The sequence below is a fragment of the Pelodiscus sinensis genome, chromosome 29 (assembly GCF_049634645.1).
Source record: "Pelodiscus sinensis isolate JC-2024 chromosome 29, ASM4963464v1, whole genome shotgun sequence".
Taxonomy (NCBI): domain Eukaryota; kingdom Metazoa; phylum Chordata; order Testudines; family Trionychidae; genus Pelodiscus; species Pelodiscus sinensis.
Window position 1 is genome coordinate 9,616,906 of NC_134739.1, and position 17,970 is coordinate 9,634,875.

At 51.4% G+C, this 17,970-nt stretch overlaps 1 protein-coding gene across 8 annotated transcripts in view; it reads left to right on the forward strand.

Moving 5' to 3' along the window:
* Nucleotides 1–17,970, forward strand: part of LOC102463920 (zinc finger protein 385C) — a 222,628-nt gene that overhangs the window by 165,967 nt on the left and 38,691 nt on the right. For all 8 annotated transcript variants that reach the window (XM_075911606.1, XM_006130935.4, XM_025188595.2 and 5 more), the window contains one exon: nucleotides 1,760–1,902. In XM_075911606.1, the coding sequence (XP_075767721.1) occupies nucleotides 1,760–1,902 (143 nt within the window). The remainder of the gene's footprint in view (nucleotides 1–1,759; nucleotides 1,903–17,970) is intronic.

Sequence of the window (17,970 nt, forward strand, 5' to 3'; positions counted from 1 at the left end):
CACCCTGGCCTGGCTGAAGTCAAGGAGAGTTTTGCCTTTGATTTCACTGGGGTCAGCGTCTCACCAGTGGGATGTAGATGCCCGAGTCACTTGTGTCTTTACAGGACACTCGCGCTCTTGCGGCTTTCGTTGTACTAACGAAGAAGCAGCGGGAGGGAGTGGGACGAGAGGGGGGTTCTACTCCCAGCTTGCATGCTGGCCTTCTGCAGGATGTCGGGTGAAGCCTTTCATAGAATCCTAGGGCTGGAAGAGACCTTAGGAGTCATCGACCCCCTGCCCAAAGCAGGACCAACCCCAACTCAATCATCCCAGCCAGGGCTTTGTCAAGCCAGGATTTAAAAACCTCTAGGGATGGAGATTCCACCCCCTCCCTCAGGAACCCATCCCAGTGCTTCCCCACCCTCCTAGGGAAATAGCTCTTCCTAATATCCAACCTAGACCTCCCCCACTGCATCCTGAGACCTTTGCTCCTCGTCTGTCATCCCCTGAGAACAGCCTCTCTCCAGCCTCTTTGGAACCCCCCTTCAGGGAGTTGAAGGCTGCTCTCAAATCCCCCGTTACTCTTCTCTTCTGCAGACTAAATAATCCCAAATCCCTCAGCCTCTCCTCCTAAATCATGTGCTCCATCCTCTTCATCATTTTGGTTGCTCTCCGCTTAACTCTCTCGAACGCCTCCACATCCTTTCTGTAATGGGGGGGGGGCCCAGAATTGGATGCAACACTCCAGATGTGGCCTCACCAGAGCTGAATAAAGGGGAATAATCACTTCCTGAGATTTGCTGGCCATGCTCCTCCTAATACACCCCAATTTGCTGTTAGCCTTCATGGCTACAAGGGCACCCTGTTGACTCCTCTTCGGCATCTCCTCCACTGCAATCCCCAGTCTTTTTCTGCAGAACTGCTGCTTAGCCAGTCGGTCCCCAGCCTGTTGCTGTACTTGGGATTCTTCTGTCCCACGTGCAGGACTTGTCCTTATTGAACTTCACCCGATTCCTTTCTTTCATGTCTTTGCGCCTCTGTTTTTCCCAGCTGTGGATGGGGTTGAAGTTACTGCCCTTTGCTGTACAGCGCTTGGAGATGGGCAGATGAGTGGTGCAAATGAGAATGAGGGGCGGAGTGGGGCAGTTAGGGAGTTGGTTACAGCATGGTCTGTTCCGTCGCATTTCTTTTGCGCCAGAGACTTTTCGAAAAAGGGTCGTGTTTCGACAACAGGCCCAGAGCCTTTCTGTGGCCTTTGAGATCGGAGAAATAGCATTTTTAGCATCAGGGCCTTTTGCTGTTACATATTTAACAGTGGTGTCAGAGGGCTTGGAGTGGAATCAGACTCAAAACCAAGTCCAAGTCCCTGCCCAAGAAGTCTATAATCAGAGACCCCCAATCCTGCACCGGGATCTGAGAACGACCCCCGATTGCTACCCAGCATGCCCTTGGAGTGGGAGAGGTCCATTATTTCTCTGTGGGCAGTGGGATCATGGGCTGGTTATTAGAGCTGGTGGGGGAAGCTGGTATTTAAGATGACACGCGTAAGCAAAAAGATCATGGCTTGAAAAGTTTTGGTGTCCCGGGGGGACATTTTGCAGCAATGCAAGGCCAAAAAAAATCCCCTTTTCATGGTAATAACGGTTCATTTCATTTACTGGAAACCAAAAAAGCCAAAGCAACATTTAAATTCAAACAGACAAGAGGCGCCCTCTGCCCTTTTTCAGCTGGCTTACCTAAGACCGATCTCAATGGTGTGTCTCCTTCCCTCTCTGCGTAGGGCCGGCTGGGCACAGCAGCCCCCTCTTAACCTCGCTGCCGATTCCGGGGCGACCCCTGCACCCGCCACTGGACATCAAGCACTTCCTGACCTTTCGACTCAATGGGACGTCCCCGCTCAACCTGTTCCCCAACTTCAACACGGTGAGTTGTTCTGTGGGCCCCAGAAACTTTCAGGCCAGAGCCGGTGATGTCCGTGGCTCCTCCCCAGCGCAAGGGGACGGTGTCGGGAGAGGGGGGCCAGCTGGGGCAGACAACCCAGCATCAAGGGTGTGATGCTCATTGCTCTCTGCAGAATCCTGTCTATTGCGTTCCACTCTCAGGGAGGGAGAAAGGAACATTCCAAAGATGGGGGGGGGGGAGCTGTGACAAAAAGCAGCACGTTAGCCAGGGGGGTGACTCTTGGTCTGGCCCGGGAGACCAGTTGCTCTGCGTGGACAGACAGACTCAGGCCATGGCTCCTGGGTATCTGCCCGGCTGCTTGGCTTCAAAGGGAGCTGAGATGCTCCCTTCTTGGCAGGAGTTGGCCTCTGGGCCACCCGCTGCGTTCAGAAGTGCTAAACTCCCATGGGTTGGGCCAGATTTACAGGTCAGCAGCTTCTGCCAAAAGCAATGGGACCTGGAGCCTCGTGAACGCCTGATAACCCCACCCCCGAGAACCCACTCTGGGCTCCCTCCGATCCTTAGGTGCCGAGCCTGAAGGAGCCGTTTGCACTTAACCATGAAGGGCAAGGATCAGTGCCGTCCAATACTGAATGGGTTACGGGAAGGACAACAGGCGGCGTGATACATTCAGTGTCACTCGTTCGGTGTCACAGAACAGATTAATGGCAGATCAGGGGAGAGAATCTAAATCTCAGGCATCACGTTTCCAGAAAGATGTGGAGAAATCGGAGAGGGTCCAGAGAAGAGCAACGAAAATGATGAAAGGTCTAGAGAACATGAGCTATGAGGGAAGACTGAAAGAATTGGGCGTGTTTAGTTTAGAAAGGAGAAAACCAAGAGGGGGCATGATAGCAGCTTTCAGTTACTTAAAAGGGTGGTACAAGGAGGAGGGAGAAAAAAGTGTTCTCCTTGGCCTCTGGCAATGGGCTTAAACTGCAGCAAGGGAGGTTTAGGTTGGACATTAGGAAAAACTTCCTACCTGTCAGGGTGGTGAAACACTGGAATAAATTGCCTTGGGAGCTTGTAGAATCTCCATCACTGGAGATATTTAAGAGCAGGTTAGATGGGCATCTATCGGGGTGATCTAGATGGTGGTTGGTCCTGCTGTGAGGGCAGGGGACTAGACTCAATGACCCTTCGAGGTCCCTTCCAGTTCTAGGATTCTAGGATCTCCTGGGACCCGACCCAGTGCTCTACAGATTGACCCGAGCTGCCTTATTCTTATTGAGTCTCATCACCCTGTAAATTACAGTCAAGCCCTAGTGGCTGTGCATTTGAGCAGCCTTCCCGGAGAGATCTGGGTGCTTCCCAGCTGATTAGCAGAGCGCCCACAGCCATCCGCATGTGTGTCGACTGCTGGTGCACATCTGCATATGCCTTGGTGCACGTAACAAAATGTATTCTGCACATGGATGAAAACGATTAGCAGGAACATTGCCTAGCGGAGCCCTTATTATTCTGTTGACTTCCAGCCACTTTCCACACCAGCCCACTTAATTTTTTGATTTGCTAAAAGGTCTTTTGGGCAGTAAACTGCTGATGCAAATTTGCCTATTTGTCACTCTCACCTGGAAGGGAAGCGCGTTTGCTGGCTTAGAGCACTCGCTCGGTGGGTCTGTTGCTGCCGAGGGAGGACTTTGAAACCGACCCAGGAGACACATGCCCACTTTTGAAACGGGGTGCATCCGAGATGAATCCCATGCAGGGCCATTCATCACTATTATAGACAGGCATTTTTAAATGGTTCATTTCAACCAAGATCAATTGGGTTTTGCTCCCCGAATCAATAGCAGTAAAGTAGCTTTGGAGGGTCATTTTAAGAGTTTAAACACAGAAGAAAAGGGTGTCTAAGAGTGCAGGGTATCTGTCAGCTGCCATCTATTCAAGTGCCGTGCTCAGACCTGCTTGCTCATTGCATAATCGCTCTCGTTAGTTTTCTAACTTCAAGGTCATTCCACCGGCGAGCCCAGGCCTCGGCTGTGTGATATTTATATAATAAAGTCTCAGGCTTCCAATCTCTTCCTTCTCCTTTGCCCCCTTAACCACTGAGGAATATCAGGGCCTCCTCCCTTTAATTGGTTGCATTAAAATTTCCATTTAAACCTTTTTTTTTTCCCATTGGAAAGTGGCTTTTTTAACTAATTGGATATTTTTCGCATCCCCCCTTCTCCCTTCCTCCCTCCCAAAACAAGGTCGGTTTTAAAGTTTTGGATTCTTTTAATGAAATGTTTTAATTACATTTTAATGTCAAAAATCAAGGGTGTTTTTTGAATATATAATTGTCATCAAAACATTTCCTAGGGGGTGGAGGGGAATAATTTGCCAAGCAGCTGGAAGGAAACTCTGTGCTGCTGTTTGCAACAGTGGTCTTTGGGTTTCCCTGGGGAGGCCACATATGGATGGATACTCAAGATGCGTCTACACAGCACCGTGACTTGAAATAAGATATGCAACTTGAGTGACACAAATTGCGTATCTTCTTTCCATGCTGTTTCGAAATAGCTTATTTTGCCATTTGGCACTGTCTACACAGCACCAAATTTCAAAATAAAGCGTTATTCCGAAACGCCCCGTACTCCTCGTAGAAATGAGGTTTACAGAGATGTCAGAATAGTGAGCCCGACATAACAGATTTGCTGTGAGGACGTGGGATAGCTATTTCAAGATACTCTGGTATCTTGACATAGCATCATAGAGCAGCAAAGAAATCCCAGTGAGTCGGTTGTGCTTGTGTAATCATCACCAGGTGGATTTGAACCTGGGACCTCTAGAGCTTAGTGTTGGAGCATCTATAGCTTGAGCACTAAAGCCAGCTGCCTCTCACTTTCAGCTGAAGAGCTCACTTGTTCTTATCTCTTGCCGTAAGTGGTGTAAGTGCCACTACATGGGATAGTGAACCATGTCAGAGGCATGTCTAAACTACATTTCTCCTTTGAAAGAGCAATGTAAATGAGGCCAATCGAAAATTCAAATGAAGTGTGGATTTACAAATTTCACGTTTCATTTGCATAATCGCGTGAGAGTGCTTTTTCGAAAAAGGTTTTTTCGAAAAAGAAACTGCCGTCTAGACTGGGTTCTTTAAAAAAAACAAAAAAAACCTTCTTCAAAAGAACTCATACACCTCATTTTTTCAGGAGGACAGGTTCTTTCAAAAAAGGATGTTTTTTTTTTTTTTTTTTTTTTTTTAAAGAACCCCATCTAGATTGTGGTTTCTTTTTCGAAAAAGCTCTCACGTGATTATGCAAATGAAACGTGAGATTTGTAAATCCACACTTCATTTGAATTTTTGATTGGTCTCATTTACATTCCTCTTTCAAATCGAAAATTCAAATGAAGTGTGGATTTACAAATCTCACGTTTCATTTGCATAATCGCGTGAGAGCGCTTTTTCGAAAAAGGGTTTTTCAAAAAAGAAACCACAATCTAGATGAGGTTCTTTCAAAAAAAAAAACCATCCTCTTTTGAAAGAACCTGTACTCCTGAAAAAATGAGGTGTATGGGTTCTTTCGAAGAAGGTGGTTTTTTTTTTTTGTTTTTTTTGTTTTTTAAAGAACCCAGTCTAGACTGCGGTTTCTTTTTCGAAAAACCCTTTTTCGAAAAAGCGCTCTCACACGATTGTGCAACTGAAGCGCGAGATTTGTAAATCCATGCTTCATTTGAATTTTCGATCGGCCTCATTTACATTCTTCTTTTGAAGAAGGAATGTAGTTTAGACGTAGCCTAGGTGTGTGGGTTACAATTGGAAGACATGGTGGGGAGGGGCGTGGCTTGCCATAATTAATGGTGAAAGAGAGCCAGTCCCGATTTTTTTTCATCCTCCATTGGAGATTCTGACTTGACATGCTGGGAGATGGGCTTGTCTTTTACATCTCTGACTTGATGGAATTGTAGAAGCTAGAAAGTCAAAGACCTGGCTCGTCACCTCTTTGAAGAGGCGTCGTTGTGGCCTGACAGGCTGGGTACAGGGCCAGGAGACCGGAAATCAGTTCTGGGCTCTGGGTGAACACGGGCGAGTCACTTAGACCAAACTTGACAAACATGCCTGCGGACGCAGGAATTACTACAGGGCAGCTCTGGTAGGCATCGGGATGTGAAATATCGGTTAACTGAATAGTCGGGTAACCTTGCGAATTCTTATTGGTTACTTGACTAGTCTATAGTCTCCAGGGAGACGCGGAGCGGCTTTTCTCAGCAGACACCTCAGCTTGAGAATAAAGGACTGAGAGAAGTGAGGTGCGGGAGAATAAAACTGAGCTCTGGAGAAATGTTTGGCTAGAGTTTCCCCTACAATATGTACCAGTTCCGACTTACATACAAATTCAACTTAAGAACAAACCTACAGTCCCTATCTTGTACGTAACCCGGGGACTTCCTGTAAATGCATGTAGCCTTAACCTATAAGCTTTTGCTTATCGGTTAATTGATTAATCAACTCTACTATTATATCCCTAGTAAGCAGGCACTCAGACCAGCTGATCACAGTAGTTCCTTCTGGCGGTGTAACCTACTAAAGTGAAGCACTAAAATCTTGACTTACTCCAGGAGCGCCGAGCGCTCAGCGCTGCTGAAAACAAAGTGGTGCTTGTGTGGCTAGTTAGACATGTAACTACATAAGTGTAGGCCTCTGTGTTTGACAGCTCAGGTCTATGGTGAGTCCCTCTGTGCCCCATTCCCCCTCCTCAGTGAGCCCCTCTGCGCCCCATTCCCCCTCCTCAGTGAGCCCCTCTGCGCCCCGTTTCCCCCCTCAGTGAGCCCCTCTGCGCCCCGTTTCCCCCCTCAGTGAGCCCCTCTGCGCCCCGTTCCCCCCCCTCAGTGAGCCCCTCTGCGCCCCGTTCCCCCTCTCCAATGCAGAGTTTGACACTGACCTTCCTTGTGTAAATGACTTTGAGTTTCAGGGATGACATGTGCTATGGAAGGGCGGGTGATTATTGCTGCTTATTTACAGGAAGGTTTTCCAAAACATTCTGGGGAGGGAGGCTTTCCCCAGCTCCCACTAACGCCAAGTCCCACCCTCCCACGGCCTCCTTCAGAATCCCAGCTTCCCCCCTCCCCCCCCCCCCCCCGCACTACCAGCCACAGGAGAAGGCGGTTTCACTGATGCCATTTTGCTCATGTTCCTTTTTTTTAAGCAATTGGAACTAGCAGCTAAGCCAACCAGCCTGTTCTTTAGTCTCCTTGGCTGCCCCCCTCTCCCCCCCCCCCCCGCCCCGCTTTTCCTGGTACATGTGGCCTGTAGTCCTGTCATTGTGAATTCCTGTCTCCTGCAACACCATCCCTGCCTGCACCGTGAGCCAGTGCCCTTCCACTGACGTTGGGTGGGAAGGTCTGTGGCCACAGGCTCTCCTCTCGGGGTCCCTTGGGAGCAGAGAATCCAGCCCTGGCTAGGAGCGCTAGGAAAGTCGTTGCCACGTGACGTCAGGCGGAGGATTGGTGGGGCCACCATGACTCAGCAGCCCTGTCCCTTGGGAGAGGTGTCTCCAAGGCAGGCATGAAGACACGGAGCAGAGCAGCAAGGGGTGGCTCCGCTCTCTCTTTGACTGGGGCTCCTGAGTATCTGCAGGGCCGCTTGGCTTCAGAGGAAGCTGAGATACTCCCTTCCTGGTGGGAACTGGCCTCTAGGTCACTCACTGTGTTCACAAGTGCTAAACTCCCATAGGTTGGGCCAGTTTACAGTTCAGCGGCTCCTGCCAAGAGCAACGGGACCTGGACCCTTCTGACCACCTGATCTTCCCCACCTCTTCCCCCCACCCAAGAACCCACTCTGGGCTCCCTCCAATCCCTGGGTGCCTGGCTGAAGGAGTCTTTTCTCATTTAACCATGAGGGGCAAGGTGTGGTGCCAGCTGATATTGAATGGATCACGGGGAGGACAACAGGTGATACGTTCAGCGTCACGGAACAGATTAATGGCAGATCAGGGGAGAGAGAGCATAGATCCAGGGCACCACATTTCAAGAAAGATGGGGAGAAATTGGAGAGGGTCCAGAGACGAGCATAGATGCCTGTCCTCTGGAATGGTGGTCAAAGCATGAAGGGACATGAAGCTTTGGACATCTCATGGCACCAGCTGCAACGTGGCCATGCCAAACGCCTCTTCTGACTTGCAGGCAACAATGGAAACAAGGAGCTGTCGACATTATCGTCTGCAAATGTAAACCAACGTGCTTGTCTGAGCAAGGCGGGGGGAGGGGAGGTTGTACGTCATTCTACATTTGTAAGTTGCGGATTTTGTGATAAAGAGACTGCAGTACAGTACTTGCAAGGTGTGAAATTTAACAACATTTCTTTGCGGGGAGGGGGGTTCAGTGCCAATATTTGTAATAAAAATAGAGAGAGAGTACGCTGCCCTTCATACTCGGTGTTGTAAGTGAAATCGGTATATTTGAAAATGTAGAAAACCTTGAAAAATACTGAAATAAATGGTATTCTGTTAGTGCTTAACAGCATGATTAATTGTGATTACATTTTTTAAATTGCTTGACAGCCCTAATTTCAAGTGATAATTTAAAGCAATTTTAGCCTCTTTCTGGGTCAAGTTCCTACCAGTGCAGACTCTCCGGGCTGGATCCTGCAAGGTGGAGGCACATTCTGCCATCAGTCTGGCCGAGCTCTTAAGCATGTGCTGATCTTGGCCCTGTTAGCTGGGCCAGGCCAGAGACCCACAGGATCAGCCTAGTGCATGGGATGACTTTCATACCTTTGGCAACTGCTGCTTGGCTGCACCAGACCTGCCAGCTCAAGGACGTCTAGACCCCTATTGAGTAATGTGAGTCGGGCTGCGTCACCGAGAGGTGGGGGCAGGTCACCTGCCCCATGGGCAGCCAGAGAGGACTCTCAGCCGGCAGGTAGAACGGAAGGTCGATTAGTTCACAGAGATACAGACTTGTCAGCAGAGGAACCAGGAGCCGTCAGTACCACCCATCTGGGGGAGGGGGGTGGAGCCTGGGCCCCCTCCTTTTTCCCTAAGCCCAGCTGAGACTCACTCACACACTCAGCAACCCACCCCAGTCCTGCAGGAAGCCCCACCTTCTTTGTCCAGCTTCCAAAGCAAAAGGTGTCACCTGGTTGCACCAGGCTCATGTTACAGAGAGCCTCAGCTATTGTGTATGTGCTGTCACTACTGGGGCAGCCTCCCTCAGGGAGAGTCACCCCAAAATTCCCATCCCCACCTAGGTGTTGGTGCAGTGCCCAGGGAAACTGAGGCACACACACAGAGTTACCACAGGACAGTAAAAATCACATGCAACAGTCCAGAGCGAATGCAAGCCCCACTTTGTCACAGGCTGCTCCTTTGGGCCTGACCGTCGGTGTCCACAGACTTCAGGTGCCACCGTGTGGGGGCTAGACCTTGGGCCCGGTAGGGTCCTTATTACATCCCACTTGGGCAGCCCTTAAACAGCTCTGCTCCCTCTTTGCCTAGGGGGAGGTTGAGGAACCTAGTAGAGCATCAGGTTGGATCTAGGGTTGCAGGGTGACCAGTATTGGCCTGAACAGACTGGTATTTGCGGCATCTGTCCAGTAAAAAAACCAGAAAATACCGGACATGTAAATTGCTCAGATGGAAGGTCACTTGGGACATTCTTCCCCTGCAGCATCCGGTGGGGGCAGGGGGAGCATGGGGATTTAAAGGGACTGTGACCTTTTTTTTTTTTTTTTTTTTTTTTTTTGGTGCGGTGTTTTTTTTTTTTTTGCTCAACCAATTTTTTTCCTGCCATCTTTGGTATTTTTTGTGAAACTATCTGGCAGCCCTAGTTGGATCTGGTCTGGCTTCCTGCAGCAGCTGCACTGTCCCAGCTGCAGAGCAGAGGCCGAAGAAGCCCTGGAGCTGGAACTGCCGGGTTGAGGCAGGACCAGGTTCTGCAGGAATCAGGAGGAAATTTGCCACCTGGAGGAAGGGAGGGATGACTCAGAGAGGAGGGATGGGGGGCAGAGAGTCCAGAGGCCCCCTCTAGCCTGGCGGCTTTACAGAGGATGACAGCAAAGGCCTTTTCTTGGAGGGCTGCCGGCCTCCAGCCTCCATTTATTGCTTCGTTGCACCAGGGGAAGTCAGGCTGGCGTTTCCTTATCTCCTTTTCCGGTCTAATCTGCTATGGCGACAGCCGGGCGATTCCGTCAGGCAGCCGAGCCTCCGGTGGACGCTAATGGGGAAAAGGAGAAGCCATTTGCGCTTTAGGCTGGGTCACGTTCGGGCTTGGTGCAAGGAAGGGCACAACTTGTCCCACCGTGCAAGTCAGGGAACTCGCACCTTCCGGCCACAAGCTCTTACTCTGTCCCGCGAAAGGCTCCGTAACATCCCCCCCCCCCCCCACACACGGGACCAGCGTGGAGGGAGAGTTGCCTGCCACTGCAGAGCTGTAATCCTTTGCGTGCCGGTCAGGTCATGACTCTCATGGACCCAGCCAGAGCAAAGCAAATTCTCCCCGGCGGCTCGCTCTTGATGGCCACTCGTGATCTGGAGTAGAGATGTGAGTGGTTAACCGGTAAGCCTCAACCTTGCCAGGTAAGGCTTACCAGTTCTGGGTAACCGGTATGGGCTGGAAGAATTCCCCACCAGCTGCAGGCTGGGAACAGCCCACGGCAGGAAGGGGCTCCTCCAACCAGCAAGCCAGAGAAGCCCTTGTCCATGGTTATGGGAGGGGGGAAGGGCGCTAGAACATCATGTTTAAGCGGTTCACCAATTAAACGGGCTTTTACATCCCGACTCAGGAAGCAGTCGCTGGCTGAGGCCGTGCGGCAGCTCACCAAGATCAAACTGCATCTCGCAAACCTGCAGTCGCAGAAGGAACAGTCCAAACAGACGCTGTCCCTCTGAATTCCCAATTCTGACCTCGGTGGCTGGCAGGAAGTTCAGCGAGGAGATCTATTTATATCAAGAGGAACATCCCGGGGACACACTGAGTAATTTGAGTCAATAGGAATTGACTATAAAGCCGAGACATTTGCTCTCTGAACGCACTGTGTCCAGGACGGCTTCTCTGCTGGCATAGGAGTTCTCTCCGGAGCTGGGCATAGAAGGCAGCCAGGGCATTCCGATTAGTTCTGCTGGAATCTGTACATGAAAATTGCGTCTGACCCAGGCAGCCCTCAGGCCTGGGAATAGGTACGTACGCCCTCAATGCACAGATCCTTCAGTCGCGCAGCGGTTAGCATAGGCCGGGACAAGTTCGTTGTGCTGCATTTTACTTTCCCAGAGGTGTGCCAGATGCCAGGGTGAATAGACTGTAGGGGGTACAATCCAGCACGCATCTGTGAGAGGAGACTAACAAGGGCTCTTCCCGTCCGACGTCTGTGACGGCGGAAGTTGGAAGAAAGTTAGGGGGGGTACTTTTTTGAAGTCAACGCACGAGTATTCCCAGGTGGCATCAAAATGTCAGAACCGTTCAGCATCACCCAGCAAAAGGAGCCATTTTGTGCTGCTAGCGAAGTTCTCCGTGTGCTAATAACACGCTGTCCTCTGCCAATCTGCTTGACGGAGCAAAGAGACGCCGAGACCGTGCCTTTCGCTATCTGCAGTGCAAGCGGGTGACTGGAGCCTCCAGGCGCCACAGAATAGCTAAGCATGGCCTGGCCCGCTTCCGGATGCCTTTTCAAAACTCCAAGCATTAGATTGTTCTTTGGAATACCAGGCCCATGGTGAGGTGAAACAGCCGCGAAACTCTCGGCTTTAGAGTGGAGAGTTGTCTGGAGGCTTGTTTCAGGGGTTTAGGAGCCCGGATGCCTAGGTTCACTTCCCACCTCTGACAAGGAGAAGGGAAGTCACTTTGTTTCTCTGTACCTCAGTTTCTCCATCTGTAACATGGGGATAATTCTGGCTGGCCTACTTCCCATGGGTATTATGGGGACGGACAAATGAGTGTTCACAAAGTGAAATGATAGTGCTAGATGTAAGTTAAGTGTCTACTGTTGTGAAGGGGTCTAAAGGGGAAGGATGGCCCAGTGGCTAGGGTGAGAGGCAGAGACTTGGGAGAGCCAGGTACAATTCCTTGGATTAGTCACTCAGACCATGTCTTCACTAAACGGAAGATTGACACTGCCGTGATCATAGAACCCTAGAACGGGAAGGGACCTCGAGAGGTCATCAAGTCCAGTCCCCTGCCCTCACAGCAGGACCAAGCACCATCTAGATCAGGGGTGGGCAATAATTTTTGAACGGGGGGCACTTCAGAACTGTTGAAGTGGCCCTGGGCCACCCTGGAAGGGGCGGGGCCTCAGGCAGAAGGGGCAGGGCCTCAGGTGGAAGGGGCGGGGCTAGGACTCTTCCATGCTTCCCCATCCACAGAGCCTGATTGGTCTGGGAGGGGTGGGGGTGTGCGCCCAGAGAGAACTGCCAGCTGTTCAGAACAGCTGATGGTTCCCTCTAGGTACCCATGCCCCTGGCAATGGGAGGAGACTTCACGTGCTCCCCTCTGCTGCCCCCCGGTCAATCAGAGCCTGGGGAGGGGGAGCACGTGAAGTCTCTCGCTCCCTGCCCCCACCCTGCAAGGGAGCGCCGCGCTTAGAGTCAACCGCCAACTGAGCAGCAGCTAGCGGTTGACTTCAAGTGCTGAGCTCTTGAAGGGTGGGAGGAGACTTCACGCGCTTCCCCCACCCCCAAGCCCTGATTGGCCTGGGGGAAGTGCACAAAGTCTCCTCCCATCCTGCCTCCGTCCTGCAAGGAGCATGCGGTACTTAGAAGCGCCACACCCCTGGCAGGCGGGAGGAAACTTTGCATGCTCCCGCCCCCCAGGCCAATCAGGGCTTGAGGGCAGTGGGAGTGCGCAAAGTCCCCTCCCGCCCTGCCAGGAGCATGTGGCACTTCTAAGCACCTTGCAGGTGGGGGCAGGGTGGGAGGAGACTTCACGTGCTTCCCCCTGATTGGCCTGGGGACCTGGGGAGAGGCAGGGCCTTTGTGGGCTGGATCAACTCACTTGGCGGGCTGCATCTGGCCCACTTTTGCCCATCCCTGGTCTAGATCATCCCTGGCAGGTGTCTGTCTAACCTGCTCTTAAATATTTCCAGTGATGGCGATTCCACAACCCTCCTAAGCAATTTGTTCCAGGGTCTAACCACCCTGCCACGTAGGAAGTTTCTCCTAATGTCCAACCCAAACCTCCTTTGCTGCAATTTAAGCTCATTGCTTCTTGTCCTATCCTCAGAGACCCAGGAGAACAATTTTTCCCCCTTCCTCCTTGTAACGCTCTTTTAGATACTTGAAAGCTGCTCTCATGTCCCCCCTCAGCCTTCTCTTTTCTAAACTAAACAAGCCCAATTCTTTCAGCCTTCCCTCACAGCTCATAGTCTCTAGACCTTTCGTCATTTTTGTTGCTCTTCTCTGGACCTTCTCCAGTTTCTCCACATCTTTCTTGGAGTATCGTGTCCAGTTCTGGGCACCACATTTCAACGGAGGCCTAATCGGCGCGGCGCAGAGCAGAGCGGAAGAATGACTTCTCGTGTCTTGCGCACCGCACTTCTGTTCATGCACTTGCTCACCACACTCTCATTCAAACTCGCTAAATTGACCTCAGAGGGGCCCCCCCCCCGTCAGCAGCCGGTCCTCCTGCTCCTGCAAGGAGTAAGGGAAGCTGACGAGAGCATTTGCTTCCATCGGCCCCCCACTGTGGGGATGGTGGGGAAACTCGAAACACGGTATGTCGACTCCAGCTATGTAATTAACGTGGCTGCGGTTGCGTATCTTGAGTCATGCTTCCCTTTCAGCGTAGACCTGGCCTCAGTCTGCCTGTGCCTCAGTCCCCCGTCTGTGAAGTCAGGAGGACTAGCATTGCCCTTCTTGGTGGGAGACTCAATGGCTACGTCTACACTGGCATGAATTTCCGGAACTGCTTAAAACGGAACACTATTCCGTTTTCAGTTTTTCCGGAAAAGGAGCATCTACATTGGCAGGCTGCTTTTCCGGAAAAGCCCTTTTTCCGGAAAAGCATCTGTGGCCAATGTAGACGCGCTTTTCCGGAAAAGAGCCCCTATCGCCATTTTCACGATCGGGGCTTTTTTCTGGAAAAGACTACTGGGCTGTCTACACTGGCCCTTTTCCGGAACAGTGTTCCGGAATAAGGACTTATGCCCGAGCGGGAGCAGAATAGTTTTTCTGGAATAGCGGCTGATTTTGTACAGTAGAGCATCATTGCTATTCCGGAAATTCAAGGGCCAGTGTAGACAGCTCGCAGCTTATTCCGGAAAAGCGGCTGATTTTCCAGAATAAGTGGCCCAGTGTAGACACAGCCTATGTGTTTAAAAGATTGTGAACTGCTCAGACCCTCAGTCGCATAGGCCATGTGACTGGCTTAAATCCATAGAGGCAAGGGACAGACGGCATCCCATCGTACGTATGGGACCTCCTGCTGCAAACAGTTCACGTAACCAGCGCAGGCCACATCTCCCTGCATTCTGGGAACTCTGCAGCCCAAACAATTCAACACGTTCTCAGGCAACGTCGCTCAGGTCTGCTCCCGCTCAGCGCTGGATGGCTCGCGGCGGCGGCGGCATGGAGGGTAGAGGCAACGGTTTCATGCTGCAGGTTCCAAAGTGCCCCTCTCGAAACAACGATGGCCGCTACCTTCCTCCTGGTGTGTTTGGCTTGGTGCCGTCCCTTGGGAGGTGGCTGGTTCGGTGTGGCTCCCTGGGCAGGATGGCTGGTTGCCGAGAGCCCCACGTTAGAGGTGACTGATGCCGTGGGTTGCCAGGCACAGACTGTAGGACGCCTTCCCCGACTCTCCAAGTGAATGGTGACGGGAGCAGCAACCAGTGAATGGGCAGCGCTCAGAAGCATTTGCCCCCCAGGGAGAGGAGGAGAAGCCACATCTAGGAGCTTCAAACCTACACGCTCCGTGTGGCAGAGAGCGGCCAAAGCAGTAGTGCCATCCTGGGTGGGCGTGGAGAGGTTATTTAACCTCTGCGTTCAGCTCCGGCACGACCACTGCTGGATCCTGTGCCCGGCGTCCCAAGAAGGATGTTCAGGAGGAGAGAGGTTAGACTCATAGACTTTAAGGTCAGAAGGGACCATTATGATCATCTAGTCTGACCCCCTGCACAGTGCAGGCCACAGAATCTCACCCACCCCCTCCTAGAATAATCCTCTCCCCTATAGCTCAGATATTGAAGCCTTCAAATACTTTGAAGACCCCAAGATGCAGAGAGTCCTCCAGCTGTGATCTGTGCCCCATGCTACAGAGGAAGGCGAAAAACCTCCAGGGCCTCTGCCAACCTACCCTGGAGGAAAATTCCTTCCCGACCCCAAATATGGCCATCAGCTAAACCCTGAGCATGTGGGCAAGACTCACTAGCCAGACACCCAGAAAGTTCTCTATAGTAACTCCTATCATCCCTCCAGGACGGGAGCTACCATCAGCTGAAGGGAAGGAGGATAAGGCATCAGCTGAAGTGTGTGTGGGGGGTCCCAGTGGCCTTCTGAGTAGGGCATCAGCCTCCAGAGCCTCTGCCGAGAAGGGTTAAAGGATTAGAAACCATGCCTGATAGCAACAGACTCAAAGATCTCCATCTGACCGGAGAGAGGGGGAAGTTGATTACTGCCTCTATGTACCTGTCTGGGGAACAAATAAGGAACAGCAGGCTCTTCGGTCTAGCAGAGGAAAGTCTAACGCAGTGTTTCTTAAACGGTGTGCTGCGAGGCAGTTGGAGGTGTGCCGCGGAGAAGAGTTCAAAATGGCCACTTTTAATTTTTTTTTTTTTTTTTTTTTTTTTTGGCTCAACAAAAAATCCTTGGTGTTCCGTATTTTAAAAAATGATTGTTCGGTGTTCCTCGGTCTTAAAAAGTTTAAGAAACACTGGTCTGACATGACGCAATGGCTGCAAGTTGAAGTTAGACAAATCCATTCTGAAAATGAAGCTTAATGTTGGAACACTGAGTGTAATTACCCCGTGGCGCATTTTACCGGGGTGTGGGGGAACCTCCATCACTGGCCATTTTTCAGTCAGGAGTGGCTGTTTTTCTGAAAGATCAGCTCTAGGGATTAGTCTGGGGAAGTTCTGTGGCCGGACGAGATGATCCAAGGAATGCTTCTGGCCTTGGAGTCTGTCAATCTGTTCCTCAAACCGCTGACCAAACTCCCAAATGCCCACGTGAACCTGGGTGTGGTTGCCACCGTTTTACAGATGGAGCAGACCTAGACCGAGGGGCTGTCAGGCCTGATGGGGAGAGGGCCGGAGTAGCCCCCACTGGCGTCGGTAGTAGCAGTGGGTGCTTCACCCCTCGGAAATCCAGCTCCCGGCACGGTGCAAGGTGTTTTCCAGCACGTTGAATCTGGCTGTAAGTAACACACTGAGCTCTTCTACACAAGGACAGATTTTGCAAGTGACTTGCCCCAGGTCTCATAGGAAATCGTTCTCCGAACTGGGAATGGAATCCCGGAGTCCTGCCCCCTAGTGCCTCTGTGTAACCGATGAACAGAACTCCCAGCAGGCTTTCCTGGCAGGGTGGTTTGTTGGGGTGTCCGGTGATGTAGGCAAGGGAAGGCCCAGCCTTCCCTAAAGTGCTTACATGCCCAGGCTGCCCGGGAGGGCTGGAGCCATGGTGTGCCAGTCCAGCTCCCGGCTGTTGGGGAGGGCTGGGGCTGGGCCCACAGCATGGCAGCCCTGGTCCTCCGGGTGGCCAGGAAGGATTAGACGAGGCGGGGCTTGGCTCCAGGGGCGGGCCTCAGGCAGAAGGGGCGGGGCTGGGTTTGCCCATAGTCCTTTGTTAGTCATTTCTAAGAGGATGTCAATCCGGTGAGGCAGAGGACTTACCTGGTGGCCCTGTGTAGGAGTTCATTCTGCTAAGCCTATGTGATGTAGCAAATGGCCTTCCTCATTGGAAAACACGCAGCTCTGTGATTCTCAGAGCTGCAAAGCGCCCGCTGGCTTCCCCAGAGGTGGCTGCAAAAGGGAAGCAATAAATTTAGGATGTGTCCTTCCCCTGCTACTCCAAAAGGACCCCGACAGAGTGGGCAGGAGATCCCGTGCAGGGTGACAGGAAGACACCATAAGAGAGCATGATCACGAAGAAAGCATGGGACAGTGCAAAGCCTTGCCCTGCTGGGAACCAGCTCGCCAGTTTCACCTTCTTAAAATCCATCTGGCGAGGGGGGACTTTTCTTTGATTGTCCCTTCGCGCCTGCAACCAGGGACTTTGAAAGGGGATCTAGGCCAACGGGGCACATTCCCAGACACTGAATGAATTTGTGACAGACAAATAGGAACAAATAGGAACTGATTGACAGGACGAATGTCCTCTGGCTTTGACGTTAATGAAAAATACTTTGTCTGAAGAATCCCACATGGAAAGTGAAGCTTCTGAGAGGCTGTAATTTAGCATTAATTAATAGGCATATAAACCTCTAACGTAGCATCAAGGACCCTTGATCATTAAAATACCGAATTGTCTAGTACCCTTTTGTCGCCATGGCATGGAGCCTGCATCTCATCATGGCCCCCCTCAGAAGGTTCATCTTAGCCCATCAAAGCTACTTTCCCCAGGGGTTGGGTTTTTTTAAATTTGCCATTAATCCATCTGATGAAATAGTTGAACAATCTTTCACAAGTGCTCCTTGAGCCTCTCTCTTGGCTGACCTGCCCATTTCAAAGGGCGCAGCTCTGTTGGGGGCGATGGAACAATGCCCATTTAAATCCTCTGGGAGTCTGGCCTAAAGTGTCGCCAGGAACCATAGAATCATAGAACACTAGCCCTAGAAGGGACTTCGAGAGGTCATTGAGTCCAGTCCCCTGCCCTCATGGCAGGACCAGTACTATCAGTGGTTTCCAAACTTTTTGGCATCATGCCCCGTCTTTTATTTTCGAGAATCTCTCACTCACGCACACACACACCCAAAAAATAGCAGCAAAACTTGCTGAGCAAAAAAAAAAAAAGTTGCCCCTTTAAGAGCAGGCATTGCCCTTTTAAGATGGCCATTTTGAAGTCTGCCCGGAACGCTCCATCCTCCCGTCCTTCCCGCCCCCGCCCCAGCCAGCCCAAGTTGCACAGACCAGTCTCTTTCGAGTTCTCCTCCCCTGGAATTTCTTCACGCCCCCCAGTTTGGGAACCTATGATCTAGACCAGTGGT